Genomic DNA, 16,460 nt, shown 5'->3' with positions numbered 1-16,460 from the left:
TTGAACTCCTTCCCCGACGCCGCCAGCAGCTGGTGCGGTACGCCGCCGTGCCAGGCCGTGCAGTCTCCTTCAAAGTATTCCACGCACCAAGACTCCTCGCTCCGGCCCAGCCAGCAGTCTTCCTCGCGGCCTTTGCGCGGGATGCCCGGGTAGGTGAGACCGACCTCCCAGTAGGTCTTCCCGCTCACCTCCACCTCCCAGTACCAGCGGCCCTGGCTGAAGCCCGGGCGGCCCAGCACGTTCAGGGTGGTGTCAAAGCGGGCGGGCGACTCGGGAACCTCCTGCCAGGTGTCGGTGTAGGTGACGGAGTCGCCTTCGGGGGAGACGATCAGCTTGGGGTGGGCAGTGTCGGCATCTAGGACAACATCTGCAGCATCTGTGCAGGAAGCAAAGGATCGGTCAGGTTGCATTTCCAAAGCCTGTGGTCATGTTCCCACAGTTTGAAGTAATAATAGTTGCTATAGTTAGAACTGCTTGTGAACTCACAGCTCTGGAACAGCTTCTTGGTGGCAGGGACCTGGGATCTGATGAAGAGCAGCAGATTGGTAGTGAGACTGAGGAGCTGCTCGTTCTTGAAATCGTCCGTGTGGATCAGATCCGGGTCTGTCGACTTCAGTGTGTCAGAAATCCTAATGTAGTAGAAAACACAAACACAGAGTCGATCTATGGTATATTTTTTGGAGATAAACTTTGAGGATCAAGGAAGTTAATATTGAAGTTATTGTCTGTATTTGTTTAACTGAGGAGTATGAGGAAGTAAACTTCCCAACAAATACGAATGACCTCATGCTGGCGTCTGTCCTGGGGGTTTTCCAGTGTGAAGCTAAAGGTGTGTATGAACGACTCATCCCTACTAAAGTTCATCACGCTTTCTGTGTTATTATGTCAACGTACCTTTTTTCTGTTTCATCCTTCTGGCATTAAAACAAACAAAAACAAGAATAGGGTTACAGATTGTTTTTGTGATTGATTCCAAATCTTTCTCTTCTTCTTCTTCCTCTTCTAAACAACATCGCAGCTTTGACTTTGTTTTTGTGTTCACCTGAATCTGTTGTGTGTGTAGCTGCCGGTCCAGCTCCTGTGTGAGACGGTGGCAGTCCTCCGTCTTCTCCTGCACCAGCCTCTCCGCCGCCTCCTGCTCGGCGTCCAGCTGAGTCAGCGTGATCCACAGGTCCTCCTCCAGGATCCGCTTCATGTCCTCGTACTTCCCCTGGATCTTCTGCTTCAGCGCTGCCGTCTTGCTCTGCGGCAATGGGAACCAAGTGAGTGCAGAATGATTGAACCGGTAACAACCTGCCGTCTCTCTTTGCTCGTAGAACACACGGAGGTCAAACATTCTAGCTGACTCACCCTTAGCTCCTCTTGCTTGGCAGCCAGTTTCTTCACCCTGTAGGCGACGTCGTGTCTTTGTTGCTGCAGAAGCTGCTGATGTTTCACAAGCACGTCCTTTAAAACACACACACACACACACACATACAAGGGGTTTGTCAGCTCAGTATTGTCATTGCCGCCACCAAAGTACCATTAGAGTCGCATACTTCAGCCTCATCCTTCAATTCCTCTTTGATCATGGCTGTCTGCTCTCTGTAAAGTAGGGGGAAATAGCTGCAACTCATCAGTGACGGCACACTCAGCGGGGCTTATATAGCCTCGGCACGGACACGGGAGGGTCGGGTGGTCCTCTTATATCTGCACTCGCTGCCCCCCCCCCCCCCCCCCCCCCACCCGTCACCTCTGCAGTTCTGCTTCTCTGGGGTTGCACGTGTGTGTGTCGTTAAACAGAGAGAATGAGATTCAACTGTTGAAGGCCAGAGGCAGGGAAGGAGGCGGCGGAGTGGGTCAGACTCACTGTTAGACCTGAACCCATAAAAGCTCTATTTATACTGACCTTGATGTGTGTGTGTGAGTGAGTGGCCTAGATACTCGGCTGAAGATATTCCAGGACTGTGACCGACGCACACAACAACAACACAATGATGTCCTGTGCAGATACGCAGAGCGCTTGAACCGCCTTGACTCTCCAGTATGACAAAGCTAAATGGGTCCAGGCCCCGTGTCTCTACCCAGTTTGGAATGCTGCCCTTGACCCCGTGACACTAAGCACAAAAATGGCCTCTGTGGCTGCCGGACTGACTCCCCTCCTGAAAACTCTGAACCCAAGCTGGACTCAAATGCATCGTGTGAACTTTGCACGACAGCAGAAACACACAGATTTCCCAAAAAAGGTGAAAACCCTCTGAATGCCTTCCAGTCACAGCAGGTGGAATGTCCCCAGGGAAAGCTCTCAGGAATGTCCAAACCTAAACAACTCGGCAACGTGCGAGGAACTGGAAACTCCAGTTTGCTTTTAAGACTCTCTCTACGCCGTTTGCAAGGCTCACTCAGTCACACACACACCTTCACCCCCTCGCACATCGTCCTTCCTCCTCACGCGGCAGCATTTCTTGAACGAGAGCAACGTGAGCGGGATCTCTGCAGGTGAGAGACTTTTCAATCTTCTTCTGTGGTGTTGTAGCTATTACTGCATGCTGTGATTTGATTCTCAATAGAAAAAAAGATTTGTAACCTTTTACGAGGCATGTTAACCCTTATTGTTTTCTTTCTACTTACAAACGAGGCCGACGCTACTATAAAACTCTTCATCTTTGGTTTAAAAAGCTCATTTTAAAGAGACAAACTGTGTTCCTTTTTTTGCAGGCGGGCTGTCAAGATGCTCAGGAAGTCGACAGGTAAATGTGTTTGATTGCCTTTGTCTAGTTTTAGCGGTTGTTTGTTTGTCTTGTAGGCCTTACCTGAAACCTTGAATGTGCCAGTGTGGAATGAGAGTTCATGCATTCAGCGTTAAGTTTTGATTTATGTATTGCTTAGGAGAGAGTTTATGATTTGTACACTGAATCAAAGGAACACAAACAATAGCTCTTGATTGTTTTGTGATTTTTTCTTTTCCCATCAAGGCGGAAGCGCTGTGTTCTACAGACAGTATGGAAGCGTGGAAGAAGTACGAGCCGGATTCCTGATGAAGTCTCCTCCCTCCAAAGCGGTACAATAAACAACGCAGCTCAGTGTCGGCTCAGTGTCTTTTGTGTTGGTTTTATGTTGTCGCTTGCTGACTCACGTCTTGCTCTCTCTCTCGCTCTCTCTCTCCGGCAGAAAGCGTGGAAGAGGCGCTATTTCGTGCTTTTCAAACACGAGCGCCAGTATCAGCTCAAGTACTACGGGAACGAGGAGAAGGCTCGGTTGATCGGGGAGATCAACCTATCGCAGTACGCTTTGGTGGACCTTTTTCTTAACGGTATCTAGATCAAAGCGGATCAGCTCTCTGATATGTCCCCCCCCCCCCCTCCCTTCCCCACTGTCAGGGTCTCTCTGCTGTATGTGAGTCCAGAAAAACACGACAAGTGGGCCTGGATCCAAAAATGCCTAAAGTGCTCCCCGTCCCTCGTGCTGTACTTAAGGGCCGCAGATCGAGACTACTTCCTGGTGGGGGAGGACAGGTCAGTCGTCCTTTCCTCCATGCTTTTATAATGTTAACCCATACCGCACCTTACACACCTTCATCTAAATCCTGACATCATCTGCTTGGCCTTGGATTTGATGATCTGGACTTTGAGTCTTCATTGACACCTTAACGCTTCCCTAGCTGGCACAAGCACAGAAACAAACTGATGCTGTCCCTTCCTGTTTAGTAAAACTCTATTAGCCGATAAAAGCTTTGATTGTGATTGTATTCTAAATTAAGATGAATAACTGTAATTTGAGTGTGAACATTTTCTTTTCATCTCTTCCGGCCGGTAGCAAGGAGGTGGACGGCTGGTTCTCCGACCTGTTCAATGCCCTGAAAGACCGGCCGCACAAAGTCCTCAGCTCGGAGGTACGTAAGACAGGACTGTCGACGTGTCTCTCCTGTCTGTCTCTCCTTTTCTCACCGAGCACAATTTCACTCTCTGTGTGTTTCCTGATATAGGAGATGTGTGACGGGAAGCCAGGGATCGAGGTAAATATGAAAAATAAACACATAAACCAAGACATAGCTCAGATTTGCATGAAGTAGATTGAGTAGACATGCAGGCAAGGCAACAACAAGGCCTTTAGCCTAAATACCAGCCCCATCATCATCACCATCATTCTGAGAACTCCTGTCTTCTGTAATAATTGTTTTTACAGCACTTTTAACTTTTAACCGTCTACAGTACAAACCAGTTTGACAGCCGGATCCCCCTTTTGTTCTGCCGTTCTTCTCACAGGTCATATCAAACCCAATGCAGAGGAAAAGGAGTTCAGCCATCAGTTCACCAAATGTGAGGGACATGAGTTTTGGTATCATTTCTGACTTTCATTCGTACGCGTTTGTTTGCTGACTGAGCTCTTTCCGTGCAGAGACCCCCACAGGAAGCGGAGACCGCTCCTGAATGCTCAGCTGTGAGTTACGCGTCACACACACACACGTCACACACACATAGAGATTTACTGGATTGTCTTTTGAGCATCATATTTCCCGTAACAACACTCAACAGAACAGTTGGCATGGTTACCAACTGGGCTCAGTGGTGTTGGTTGATTTCATCAATACATATTAACTGATACTAACCTTATATAAGACTTTTTCAAATTGATATTTCACTTGATGTTGTGTTTGTTTTGCTCTTTCAGGCCGATGGCAAGGTGAGGTCGTTCTCTGATCCATCCAGCGAGAAGGTGCAAAGCTTTTCCTGCTTTGTTTATTTGTTTCCATCCCTTTATGACCTTTTTTTTAAAATGATATTACTTTCTAATTAGACTCCGGATGTCAACAGAAGACGGGCGTCAGAGCCCCTGGGTCCAATCTACGATTACCCAAAATCCTACATAACACGGATCGGGGTGAGAACACGGCGTCGACAGACTTATTACCAGCTATTTGTCTGTGATGCACTTTCATAACCGTTCTTATTATTGTCGCCTTTCAGAGAAGTGCAACCGTGGAGGATGTGATCGGAAACCGAGCCCGCCGTGATGACGCAGCGGTGGAGGCGATGTGAGTTTGATCCGTGCAGCAAAACAAACACACAACCTTTACTTAGGTGGTGTTCATGCAAACATCCAGCTGTGTCTACCTCCGTTGATTTGATTGTATATATATATGTCGCAGATATGAAACCATGTTGGAGGTTCAACTTAAACAACAGATGGATAAAGAACTGTAAGTCTGTTGCCAAATAGTGAGAAAGAGCTGTTTAAACTGGCCAATCAATCACGCTTTGGTTGTCTTCCTGTAGGGACAGCGAAGTTGAGAAGGTCACAGCGAGCAGCCTGATGAGATCCGTCACTCAGGTGTTCGACAAGTTGAGGAAACAGATCTCCCCCCTGCCCTCATTTGATGAGGAGGTGGTAGAGACAGAAGACAGGTACAGTAGGAGGAGATGAACCATAGTTGCCAGGTTGTCTTTGTGGGGCATGTTTGTTTAAGACGTTTGTTACTTTTTGTCTTGCGCTTTTTGTTGAACATGTTCTGTCAGTCACTCAGCTGCCAAAGTCACTCCCTCCTCAGAGGGAAACACGTCTTTGGCCAGGAGGTGAGCGCTGGCAAGAGCGAGGGAGTGATTTTCCTGAAGCACAGAGCACTTAGAGCAGGAAGGTGGAGCCTCAGAGCCTGTTTGGCAGCTTTTGAACTTGACTGGAAGGAACGGAAAGCTCCAACTGTTGCCGTCACACAACTCCGACCCCAACATGCTCACCTCGACTGATTTGCATACAATCTGATCAAAGAGGGAGATGAGTCTGCTCTTAGCGATCCTATGAGGTCTTCAATAAAAACAAATCAGCTTTATCAGTTATAGTTTAATCAAATGCACAGAGTTTCGATGACAAAGTGCTTCGACTGCATTCTCCAATAATAGAGAAACACGAATCCCAGCCTGTGCCAGCTCCTTTATCTCATGGGAAACACTGAAAATACTCTCTGGCTAATTGAATTCACTGCAGCACCAGATTGTGTGATATCTCAGCTTTTGGCCTCGTGTCTCATTGGGATGATTTTCCGTCTCGGTGGCTATGTGCCGCACGATGGGACGTCTTTCCTGTTCCATTTGGCTTCTGAGGCTAAATCCAAAGAGTAGAAGGAATATGGGAATTGTTTGCTTCTCAACAGTTCTCTCCAAACCCTTTTTTGTTTATAGCAACCAGTTTATTATCTTTACTCTTTGCCTCCTCTGTCTGTTGTCTGTCACCGTGCCATCTTCCTGTCACTCATTTGTCACCGCAGCACAAGCGTTCACCTCATGCGTCATTTCATAGCTCCGCTGGGTGTATTCCTCACGCCGAGCCAATATCTAAATGCAATAACAAATAGCCTGATTGTAGTCTGTCCAAGCTGTCCAATGGCCTGTGACAAGTGGACAGGTCGTCTGAGGACAGAAGCCAGAATTCACAATAGCTCCACAGCCCCAGAAATGATCCAGTAAATGTCCTAAATAGTTAACACTTGGGTTTGCCTTTGCAGAGAGGAAATGCGTCTGACTCCAGACTTCAGCAGCAGCTGCAGCGACAACGACGCCGTCTCTTCCGTCGAGATGCTAACGCCTGACAAGCGGATGTCTGTCGAAAGGTGAGATCCACCGAAACGGGGAGGCGGAACTCTATTGTCTTAAACGGCGATCCAAGTCAGGGAGGATGCTAAGACCAACCATGACTGTGCTACTTTGTGTACAAAAATAGTACAAGGACAATACCTTTCTGCTTTTTCCATTCAGCGGAAAAAGTAAGAAAGTATTTCGCAAACGTGGGCAGAGGACAAAACAGAAGTAATCAGCGTGACTTTGACGAAGGCGGCGTGAAGTAATAGCTGTGACACATGTACACATGTGGACTGACTGGTTAGAGGAGTTATTGGGGCTTTCTGCAGGTAGATAGAGATAATAAGCAGAGTCATGATAAGCGGAATCTGTCATGCCAAAGGAAAGGTTGATTGGTTCATTTCTAACAATGTCTTTCTTGTACCGTGAGGCTTTTGTCCTGATTTTAATTTATATTTTCCTTTTAAGCATGGATAACTTCAGCCTAGAAGAGCGAGATGTGGAGATCAACTGTGCAGATTTGAAGAAACACCTGACACTGACAGACGTGGATGGGAAACCGAGGTACGACGCCACCGCATTCCACACACGCAAACACGATGACGCCACGGAGACGAGCAGTTTAGAAGGTCAAACGCTCCGATACACTGAAAGTGCCCAAAAAATCGAATTTCTCCGTCCCGTTTTACTTTTTTTTCTCTTTCCCAAGGTCATTTTATGAGGAAATAGTGTTTTTGATGGGTCCGTCTTTGTTGAATCGTTATCTCAGGCATCTGTGGCTCAGACGGGTTCAGGCCCCCATTTATTTTCAAGTCCATTTCGAACTCCATTAGAGACTTGGCCTCTTAAACCCTCAAAGACCTCCCGAGATACTTTTAATGTGTTTTTCCCCAAATCAGACACATCTTCCGGAGTGGATTGTTGCTGTATGAGGCAGTGGGTAAACAGATTCAAAGGTTTATGGCCCGGCGTAGTTACCAGTGAGGTGAGAGGTGCTGATGTATCTGAAGATCTCCTCTCAGCGTCTTTAGCACCACTGACTCACAGAGAACTGAAGAAACTCAAACTGCTACTTCAGCGTCGTCGCACATAGATTCTCCTCTATCCCCTGATCGTCACAATAAAGAGTTAAAGCAGGATCTAAACATGCGACAATGTGATCGTACATCTAGATATCATGTGACCAAGGTGACTGATGTAATCTCTCTCTAATCGTGTGTGTGTGTGTCACAGTGTGTCTGCGTGGACGGGCCAGCCACAGACCGTGTGCCTGTTCCACAAAGGCGATCACATCGTGGCCGTTAATGACCTGCACACCACCAGCGTGGACGACTTCAACCTGTACGTCAGCAGGATTCTGAAAACCGAGGTAACACCGATACACACACACACATGTAGTTGATGTGCCAAACTAGTGTCCGTGTATGTGTGTGTGACTCCTTGTGTGTATGCATCTCAGGTGAAAGTGACAATACTGCGACGAACTGGATGCCAGCCGCTGCATTTACCCGGCAGTCTCTGCACCGAATGAGCTGAGTCTCTGACCAACACACACACACACACACACACACACACAAACGTGGACGACATGTACGCAGGAGTGTGTTCCCATGGCGCCGGGTTTGTACCATGTGTGGACCACTATAGACAACAGACTATACAGTATTTTCCTATAGAAGCCGCTCTGTTGAGTTAAAGCTGATGGATGAAGGAAGTTTGTGAAGGAATTCTTTTTTTTTATTATCTGTCACTCGCAGTAATTTTCCGTCATTGACCTGGTAATAATTGTTCAGGTTGTTATTCGGAAATGTGACAAAGGCTTCATCACATGTTTCGGCATACCTCCTCCATGGTGATGCGTGACCAGATTTGGAAGCATGCACGTTGTGTGTGTGTGTGTGTGCGCGCGTGTTTGTGTGAGAAGCAGGTCGCTCACACTAAAAAATGCTCAGTACTTGCCTCCTCAATTACAAATTACTAATGAAGAAAAAAGCTCAAATGAGTGGAATTTGGGCTAATTTATGTACATTGTCAAACAAAAAAGTTGAATTTAGAAGGAAAAGAGCAATTAAACACAACAATTGTGAATTATAGGCCACTATCACAGGATTTCCATAGATTTCAATAGTTTTGATTCACCACAAATGTCTTGTCATGCTCTACAACACGCTCCCTCCAATCAAATCCTGTACATAGAGATGGACGATGGCAGATTATGGGTCCAAGACGCTAAATGATCTCAATCTGCACTTCCAATAGGAGCTTCAAAGCGTCTTCCTGTGCTTTTCCAAACCTGAAATGTTTCTCACCACATCACTTAAGCAGCACTGGTGAAACCCCTCCAGCGCTCTTAGAACACGGTTACAGTATGTGCAGTATGATGACAATTCTTGGCAAACCGCAGTACATCCGCCCTGAGAGAGAACTACAGAGAAAGAAGAACAAAGGAGGACACACGTTTCAGCGATGCGGGCCGAAACGTATTCATCGGTTTCATCAACACAATTAAACGGACGGCAACAATGGACGTGGGAGGACGCCTCTGTACCTCAGGGAGGGCCGGCCTTTTATTTGTACGCAGACAGAATCATGTCAGGCCTTAGGCAACGTTTCACCTGCCTCTCAGCGGCTGAAGAGAGGAGCGGTGACTCAGGCGATGGTGCAATTTCATCGACTGAGACAGGAAGTGAAGAAGCGACTGCTGTTATGTTCAAACATCAGAAGTGCCACGGAGCGTTTTGACATTTTTATGTGTATAAATCTTTTTTTTCAATTATGTGCGGAGGCCAAGATCAAGGTTTCACTCTTTTAACTTTTAAAAAAACATCAAATGACAAAAAGTTATCTGATGATCCGTCACAGACTGTTTCCATGCAAGCTACTCCAAAGTTTAATGTTTCAACTTTTAATGGGGCTATCAGACTTCAGAAAAAAGAAACGATAAAGCGTAGATAAAAGAAACTTACGACTTTTTATTTACCCTCTTCAACTGTGACTTTCAAGCTGTGCTCTGTTGTAAATACATCAAAACATTTATGATGAATATATGTATTTTGTATTTAAAAATGATCATGAATAAATATCAGATCTTTCAAAAAAACATCACTGGCCATATTTATTGACACCCCACCAGGATTATGGGAGGGATGAGCGTGAATAAGATGGGGAAAAAGTGGCACTGGAGAAAATCCCTGCTCGTATGATGGAATCCATATGTTGACCAACCAGATGGAAGTCGCCTGTATTCATACAAACAGTTTGAGAAGTTTGTAATTGTACCGACTGAAGCATAGGAGCCAAATCTCATTACGGAAAAAATGCTTGTAGGGGTTCAGCGTCTCACTCAGCGAGGCAGATGTTCGCTGCTGCATCAACCTGGAACCCTCCACAATATAAACATAATGGACTAATATCAATTTTGGATACAGGTTAATGTTGCGATGAGAAGCACGTCCTCCCAGTCGCAATGAATTTTCAATAACCCACAGGCTTCAACTTCAATTTATGCTCAGCTATAGGATAACACACATCATGCATGACAAATGGATGAAGCAGGTCTCAGATGTCTGCAGGTATACGTAGTAATAGAAGGCTATTTTCTAGAAGTCTACGTGGAATGAGTGATGAAACAGGCCGACGCGGCGCAAGAGGGATAGAATTGAAATTTACCCTCAAATATCACATCTGTGAGGCCTTAATGAGGGCTTAGGCTGAGATGCAGTAAAGCCTGGGCCTCATGTGAGTGAAAGCCAAGAGGGAACGCCTCGCTCCTCCAAACTCAAATAGATTTTTTATAGTTACTGTATAGTTTTAAGTCCTCCTTAATGTCATGTCTGCATAGATTTGCATCGATTAGGCTGCAAACCTGAATGAGTTGAATAGGAAGTTTGATGCGGTGCAGCCATACTGTGTGTGTGTGTGTGTGTAGGGTTCAGGATGGGACGCCGCAAATAATACGGTATTATGGCCATTTTCCATATTTCTTCTTAAAATTATTTTATTATATACTAACAATATGTCCAATTTCCTCCGAATCCATGTAAGGATTTGTGGTTTTAGGCTTTTTGGGCCTTGGCAGAGGTATAATCATCAAAACTTCAATGGTACTAAATTGACAAAGATACAAAAATGACCAAAAGCTTAAAATACCTCAATTAAATTTATTGTTTACGTTAAAATGACAAAAAAAGCAGCATTATGTTAGAATAAAGTATGACTTGTTTTTAGCTGTGGGCTTTTAATTCATCGTTTCCCTTTCACCTCGGAGAGCCACTCGCTGAAACACATCTCCATCCCCCTCCTGCTGTCCCAGCTGCCGTTATTGACCGTGGGGATGATCTTGAGGGGCCGGAGCCACTGGACGAATCGCTTCAGCTCCAGGAAACTGCTGTGTTCGCTGTACGGAATCCCTGTTGAGAAAACACAACCGAGAACGGCTGCTTAGTTCAATTACTGTTGTATTTGCTGCTTTTTGTTGTTTTGAGCGTTGCCGGGTTCCTTAGGGAGAGAGAGAGAGACTGCCAGCGGACCTGAGGGACGTCTGAATGCAGCTCACACAGTACTTTCCCTTCTAATTACCCTATTTAGACCCATCACGTCCAGTACAGCTGTGGTAAAATGAGCCGTGGGGGGGCGACGCCTTACCACATACACACCAGATGCTCATCAGAACAAACCCGCAGGCTGAGACTTGCTCCAAAATGTCCAAATCACATCTGTGTGTTTGGATCGGCCGCCAGAGTGAGACGACAGTTGCGTAAAAGCTGCTACCTGGTGTCTCTCCTCACTTAATCCATCCACAGATTAAAGGTGCTCAGAGTCACACACCCTGCATGCTGAGGACAACATTAGGAGGCGGCGGCGGCGGCAGCGACATATGGCTGGGAAGAGGAGACGAGAAGTAGGCAGGCAAGAGTGCAAATTGATATCCACCAGAGGCGCACAGAACGCTGAGGAGGAAGAAATTAAATGTGTGTGTGTGTGTGTGTGTGTGTGTGTGCGTCTCAAAAAGCTCCTCGCTGATGAGTGCAGATTACAGGCCAGATGGCTGGAGCTGCTCATGGATGGATTCAACCTCCCAAAGAGAGGAGGGGAAGGAAAACGCCTCACTGCCCATGAGTGACTGATGAGTGTGTGGCAGCAGTGTGATGTGGGGTATCACTCATCTACACACACACACACACACACACACACACGCGCACACACTACCTCTTACCCTTTTACCTTTGTTGTTGTTGTTGTTGTCAAACATACCGTAGATGGAGACGTTGCCATGGGTCTGAGGCCGGATGTCTTTCACGGAGTCGCCCTGCTGACTGAAGGTCCATCCTGTGGGCTTGAAAGCCACCAAACGCTCGTACTGCCGGGAAAACCTGCTCAGGTGGTCCTGCAGCTTCTGGAGACGACAGGAAGGGGACGATCGCCAAGGTAAGAGATCGGACTTCAAGACGGAGACACTTATTCCTGTTTGTTAGGAAGTCAGAATGCCACGTTTACATTTCAAGGCGACTGTCTGATTTGAACCAACTGAAATGTAAATTCATTTCTTTCTCCCCGTCAGCTTTCCTGTCTCTCCTAATGCTGCTCTGGTTATTATCTGGGGTGTTACTTTACTGATGACCTATGCGTTGTCATCATAATTGAGCATTTCCTAATTATACAACAGTCTGTCCTTGATATTTGCATATATATAGAAAAAAAAAGGAGGGATCGGCAGTCTAGGACGTGACTGTTTGTGCATGGAAATGAACCCAGACATCATCTGCAGTCGCCCCCCGGTAAAATCCATTTACACAAAAGCTCTGCAGACCTTTTAAGCTTTGGTGCATATAAATATATATATCAGTACATAATATATAATACACTTCCCCTCAGCTGGGCTAAATAGTCCAGGATGGAATAAAACTTTTCAACTCTTAAATGCCACAATAAGGAGTTACTTTCACGTCGGTTCTTCTGCACTTACTCTGAAGGTGAGCTGCATCATGGGTAGGACATGAACTTGCGCCGCCTTCCAGTCCGTGGTGATGAGTCGCCTGACCTGCTCCGACTCCAGGCAGCACATGGTGTTATATTTGTCCCGTGAGAGACAAACTTTAGACCCCAGGACCTCGGCCAGCGCTGTGAACCAAGCAGAGAGAGAGGCGGAAGAAAGAATCATGAGTGACCTGATCCGTACCTGTGTAGTAGTGCGCCCCCTGTTGGCAAAGGCCGGGGTAAGCCTGAGGTGTCAGTTTGCTTTTCAAAACAAGTAGGTTGAAGGTAAGCAGGGTTATAAACGTGGACGCGGGGACAGAGAGACAAACGGCGGCTCAGATAAATGCAAATGTAAACAAATGTTGAACTACTGTGTTGGGGTCCGGGCCTTTTAATTGTGTTTTTAAAAAGCATAACTCTCTGTGTGGCGTGATAAAAGAACACAGTGGGAGTGTTGGTCCACGTCCTTTTGTATGTTCAATTCAATTTAGCAGCGTTTTTGTCCGTAGCACACAAAGCTCAACCGAGGCAAAGGCGACAGCGTAACGCAGCGCCGTTCACACAGAAAGTGAAGTGGACCTTTTATTCACCTGCTCCCTCAGGAGGACCGTGAGCGCCCAAGGACAACGCTCCTCTCAAAGCCAGCCAATCCTTGAATTCTCCACACTTCCCGCTATTTCCAGGACAAGAACGTAAACTCAAACGGCCTTCCAACCGAGGGAGAGAAGTAATGAGGTTGCAGACAAATCCATCCACCTCAAGATGGAGGTCAGGAAGCTCATTCAGAAATCCTGAGCTCAGCAGAATTAGGAGTGCCCTTCCCTCAAACACCCTTCAGTTTAAATCAAACCGGGCCACGCACAGTGCTGACCTCGACAAAAACACACTCACCCAGGAAGACCTTCTCCTTTCCCACCGAGTACGAGCCGCAAACCACCAGGGTCCGCGGGTTCAGCGTCACCGATTCGAAGGCGGCGCTCGCGGCGACGCTGATGGCCTCCTGTTGTTTGGGGAAGGTGTACTGAGGGCTGCAATAGCTAACAAAGACAAGAGGGATGAGAGAGGAATGTAGATCAAAGCGGGATTTAGCCCCAAAGACTGTGGAGACAGACGGGTACTCACGTTGTATCGAGGTAGAGCGTCTGCACCCTGCAGTTGAGTAACTCTGGGTACGTCTCCATCGAGGGGTCGGCTCGGAAATCTCCTGTGTGGAGGACCGTCTGTCCGTCAGGCAGGAAGAGGAGCAGCATGGCAGCACCTGGACAACTACCACAGACAGGGGCGGACAGACCCTCAGTAGGTGAGACACTAGGGACACTTCAGCAGGTAACTGTCAGGGTCAGTTTGGTGACTCACTGGTTGGCCTCTAGCAGGATGACCCCGACTCCCTCCACAGTGACCCGGGAGTTCATGGGCAGGATGTGGACGAACTCCTCCGCCACCTTCAGTTTGCTCTTCACCAGGTTGCCTGTAATCTGACCAGAAGAAGCAGCAGCCGTCAGTCAGTCAGTCAGTCAGTCAGTCAGTCAGTCAGTCAGTCAGTCGGCACCTGAGCTATGGTCATTCATTCACGTATGCGGTATCAAACTCAACTTGATTTCTCACACACACACACACTTACTCTGTTACAGTAGATGGGCAATGTGGAGTTCTTCCTCAAGCCTCCGTAGTGGTCAGAGTGGAAATGGGTCAGGAAGTAGGCAGCGACTCCCTCGATCTCGCCGTAGTTAAAAGCATCGACGACAAACTTTGTGCCTTATGAAAAGTTTACAACAACAATTACAAAAGCACCAACGTAACAAAGTAACTGAATGCATCATGTGACAGTTTGACTGACCTGGGATCTTCTTATAGAAAGGACAGCGTGGTTTGTCTTCTCCGTCCGCCGTCTGTCTCCCCCACCTTCCTTGTCTCCATCTTCCGTTTCCCCCTCTCCCCCCTCTCCCACCGCGGCCCTGAGTCTGAGCAGCACCCACTGCATCACTGCCACCCACAGTCCCAGCGCCGCCAGAGGGTTCTGCGGTGGTGCCCGTGTTGTTCCTTCTCTCCCTGCTTCCCCTTCGTCTTCTGGAACGCGGGTTCTCTCCCGGCGCTTGAGTTTGACTCGATGTGATACCGACTTCATCCGGTCTACTTTCAGGCTCTTTCTCCTTCACCGGGAGAGGCTTGAGTCCAAAATACACGCCGATGTCCTGCTGCTTTAGACCGGAAGCCTGACCTGCCTTGCTCTGGCCCTTGCGAGGTGCCATGGTTTGGGATCTCTGGGTGAGGAGGGAGGATTCAGACTCTGGTTGCTCCGACTGAGCCCAGCTGTCCTTCTGGATCTGTGAATTCAAGGTTTCTCGCAGACGTAGCAAAACGACGCTCTGTGGAGACTGAAAACTAGTGTTAGGCGCACTGTTGTCAACCTGACTGGGTGCTAATGAGGTACTGGGTGCTGATGAGGTAACTGCCTTCAGCTGGGGCGACGACAAAGCTGCAGAAGGCTCCTCTAGCAGCTGATCATTGACAAAGCTATCAACAAAGTCGGTAAGGAGCTCATCTTCACCAAACAGCTCAAAGGAATTTTCATTTTGTTTGTCACCGGCGGTAAAGAGGGATTTCCTAACTTCACCGTTCCCGACTTCAAACTCTGCAGGGAATTCGGAGAGAGGAGAGAAGGATATTTCTTCATCATCATAAGGAGAAGGTTCAGGCTTGATGGAAGGTCCTTCACCAGCTCGCCCTCCGCCGTCTGCCTTCAGCTGAGCTGCTGATGGCTCTGCTTTACTTTCCTGTGAGGCACTGGTAGATCTTTGGCCTTTAGGAGACGGTGACCAGCCTTTCTTCTTCTTGAAATCCTCTGGACCGGGCGATCGCAGCAATAGAAGGCCATTTTTAACTTGACCCGGTGGCGTTCCACTGTCATTAAAACACTTAGACGCACTACAACTGGACAAACTGACAGAACTCTCTTGTGAACTCTCTAAAACGGAGTCACCCACATGCCCGGATAGTCCTGGGAGACGACTGTGACTGGTCTCCTCACTGGTCCCCTCTTGCTGGGACATGCTGAGGACGGCGGTGATGTCGTTTGCTCGACTGTGGGCCAGCAGTGTGTGGCTGTATTTCCTGAAATGGGTCGGAATGGTTGAGCAGCACAGGAGACCATCAGGACATTCTGCAGAAACAGATAAAGTATATACAGATGTTAAAGAGCAGGTGATAGAGTAATTGATTATTATATATAGTCTCCAGATGTGTGTACCTTTGCACCGGTCCCTGGGAACGTCCAGACACTCGGCTACATGCCATCTTTGAGACTGAACCACCAAGACAGAAAAAGGCATCTGACAGATTGGACAGAAGTCTTCAGAGGATGATCCCTGTGCTGCAGGATCATCAGTGTTTGTCTTTTGGTTGGCAGGTGACAGTGAAGGTAGTGAAGTCTCCTGCTCCTGTGTGTTCACCTGAATACTGTCATGTCCACTCCCAGCAGCTTGTTTTGGTCTCTTAATGTTCTTTTTCCCGGGGTTTCTGCTGCATCTTCTCCTGACCACCGTCCCAGAGACATGTCCGCCTGTCTTCTTCTTCTTCTCAAGAGGTTTATAGTCCCAGATGTCGTTTTCAGAGTCATCCTTCTGGGACATTTAGACCCAAGACACACTCGAATCGGACTAGCGTTACAACACGCGTTAGTAACTCGTTACAAGACAGCGATCCTTTATGTCTGGCCGATGGTACCGCGTGGCTGACGGCGATAGTAAACGTTACAATTGCGTTAAAGTGCGAAAGTAAATGTATGGATCTTTAAAGTTAATTCCATACATTCCATAATAACACTAAGGCTGATTCCATCTGTACACACTTACCGCCACTGCGCTACAACGAAGATAGCAAAGACTAGTGTTGGAACGGAACGACACTTTCCAAACATTTAGGTAATTTCAATTA

At 47.4% G+C, this 16,460-nt stretch overlaps 2 protein-coding genes across 7 annotated transcripts; one reads left to right on the top strand and one right to left on the bottom strand.

Moving 5' to 3' along the window:
- The first annotated feature begins 1,236 nt into the window (after positions 1 to 1,236).
- Positions 1,237 to 9,363, top strand: LOC143001798 (pleckstrin homology domain-containing family S member 1-like). 5 transcript variants are annotated; one of them, XM_076151591.1, is made up of 18 exons: positions 1,237 to 1,262; positions 2,698 to 2,729; positions 2,955 to 3,040; positions 3,151 to 3,263; positions 3,360 to 3,494; positions 3,796 to 3,871; positions 3,965 to 3,994; positions 4,245 to 4,298; positions 4,378 to 4,419; positions 4,651 to 4,695; positions 4,777 to 4,860; positions 4,947 to 5,014; positions 5,129 to 5,179; positions 5,256 to 5,384; positions 6,479 to 6,583; positions 7,020 to 7,115; positions 7,785 to 7,920; positions 8,011 to 9,363. In XM_076151591.1, exons 1-18 carry the CDS (start codon positions 1,252 to 1,254, stop codon positions 8,080 to 8,082), a joined length of 1,365 nt encoding a protein of 454 aa, XP_076007706.1. In that variant the 5' UTR covers positions 1,237 to 1,251; the 3' UTR covers positions 8,083 to 9,363. The 5 variants fall into 5 exon arrangements, with proteins under 5 accessions (XP_076007706.1, XP_076007704.1, XP_076007705.1 ...); XM_076151589.1 differs by lacking the exon at positions 1,237 to 1,262 and adding an exon at positions 2,276 to 2,478; XM_076151593.1 differs by lacking the exon at positions 1,237 to 1,262 and adding an exon at positions 2,381 to 2,459.
- A 956-nt stretch (positions 9,364 to 10,319) lies between these two features.
- dclre1a (DNA cross-link repair 1A (PSO2 homolog, S. cerevisiae)) lies at positions 10,320 to 16,412 on the bottom strand. Of its 2 annotated transcripts, XM_076151918.1 has the most exons (9): positions 15,775 to 16,409; positions 14,365 to 15,687; positions 14,149 to 14,282; positions 13,884 to 14,002; positions 13,650 to 13,793; positions 13,419 to 13,564; positions 12,517 to 12,671; positions 11,805 to 11,946; positions 10,320 to 10,960 (listed from the first exon to the last, which is right to left on the bottom strand). In XM_076151918.1, the coding sequence occupies exons 1-9, from the start codon at positions 16,154 to 16,156 to the stop codon at positions 10,794 to 10,796; spliced, it is 2,712 nt and encodes a 903-aa protein (XP_076008033.1). In that variant the 5' UTR covers positions 16,157 to 16,409; the 3' UTR covers positions 10,320 to 10,793. The 2 variants fall into 2 exon arrangements, with proteins under 2 accessions (XP_076008033.1, XP_076008034.1); XM_076151919.1 differs by lacking the exon at positions 10,320 to 10,960 and having other exon boundaries at positions 11,866 to 12,014; positions 15,775 to 16,412.
- Between the last annotated feature and the right edge of the window lie 48 nt (positions 16,413 to 16,460).

Source organism: Genypterus blacodes, unplaced genomic scaffold (assembly GCF_046128005.1).
Source record: "Genypterus blacodes isolate CSIRO-AG114 ecotype Tasmania unplaced genomic scaffold, CSIRO-AGI_Gbla_v1 ptg000055l_1, whole genome shotgun sequence".
Classification (NCBI taxonomy): Eukaryota; Metazoa; Chordata; class Actinopteri; order Ophidiiformes; family Ophidiidae; genus Genypterus; species Genypterus blacodes.
Note: the sequence above shows the minus strand (reverse complement) of the source record. Positions and strands in the feature narration are given on the sequence as shown.

What these genes read in the sequence shown, in the direction of transcription:
- LOC143001798 (XM_076151589.1), top strand. Translation starts at nt 2,291, where the DNA reads ATGTCCAAACCTAAACAACTCGGCAACGTGCGAGGAACTGGAAACTCC. An exon ending in CCGCTCCTGAATGCTCAGCT is followed by an intron (nt 4,420 to 4,650) that starts GTGAGTTACGCG and finishes TTGCTCTTTCAG; the next exon opens with GCCGATGGCAAGGTGAGGTC. An exon ending in GACGCAGCGGTGGAGGCGAT is followed by an intron (nt 5,015 to 5,128) that starts GTGAGTTTGATC and finishes TATATGTCGCAG; the next exon opens with ATATGAAACCATGTTGGAGG.
- dclre1a (XM_076151918.1), bottom strand. Translation starts at nt 16,156, where the DNA reads ATGTCCCAGAAGGATGACTCTGAAAACGACATCTGGGACTATAAACCT. An exon ending in TGCCCATCTACTGTAACAGA is followed by an intron (nt 14,003 to 14,148) that starts GTAAGTGTGTGT and finishes TCTTCTGGTCAG; the next exon opens with ATTACAGGCAACCTGGTGAA. An exon ending in ATCCTGCTAGAGGCCAACCA is followed by an intron (nt 13,794 to 13,883) that starts GTGAGTCACCAA and finishes TGTCTGTGGTAG; the next exon opens with TTGTCCAGGTGCTGCCATGC.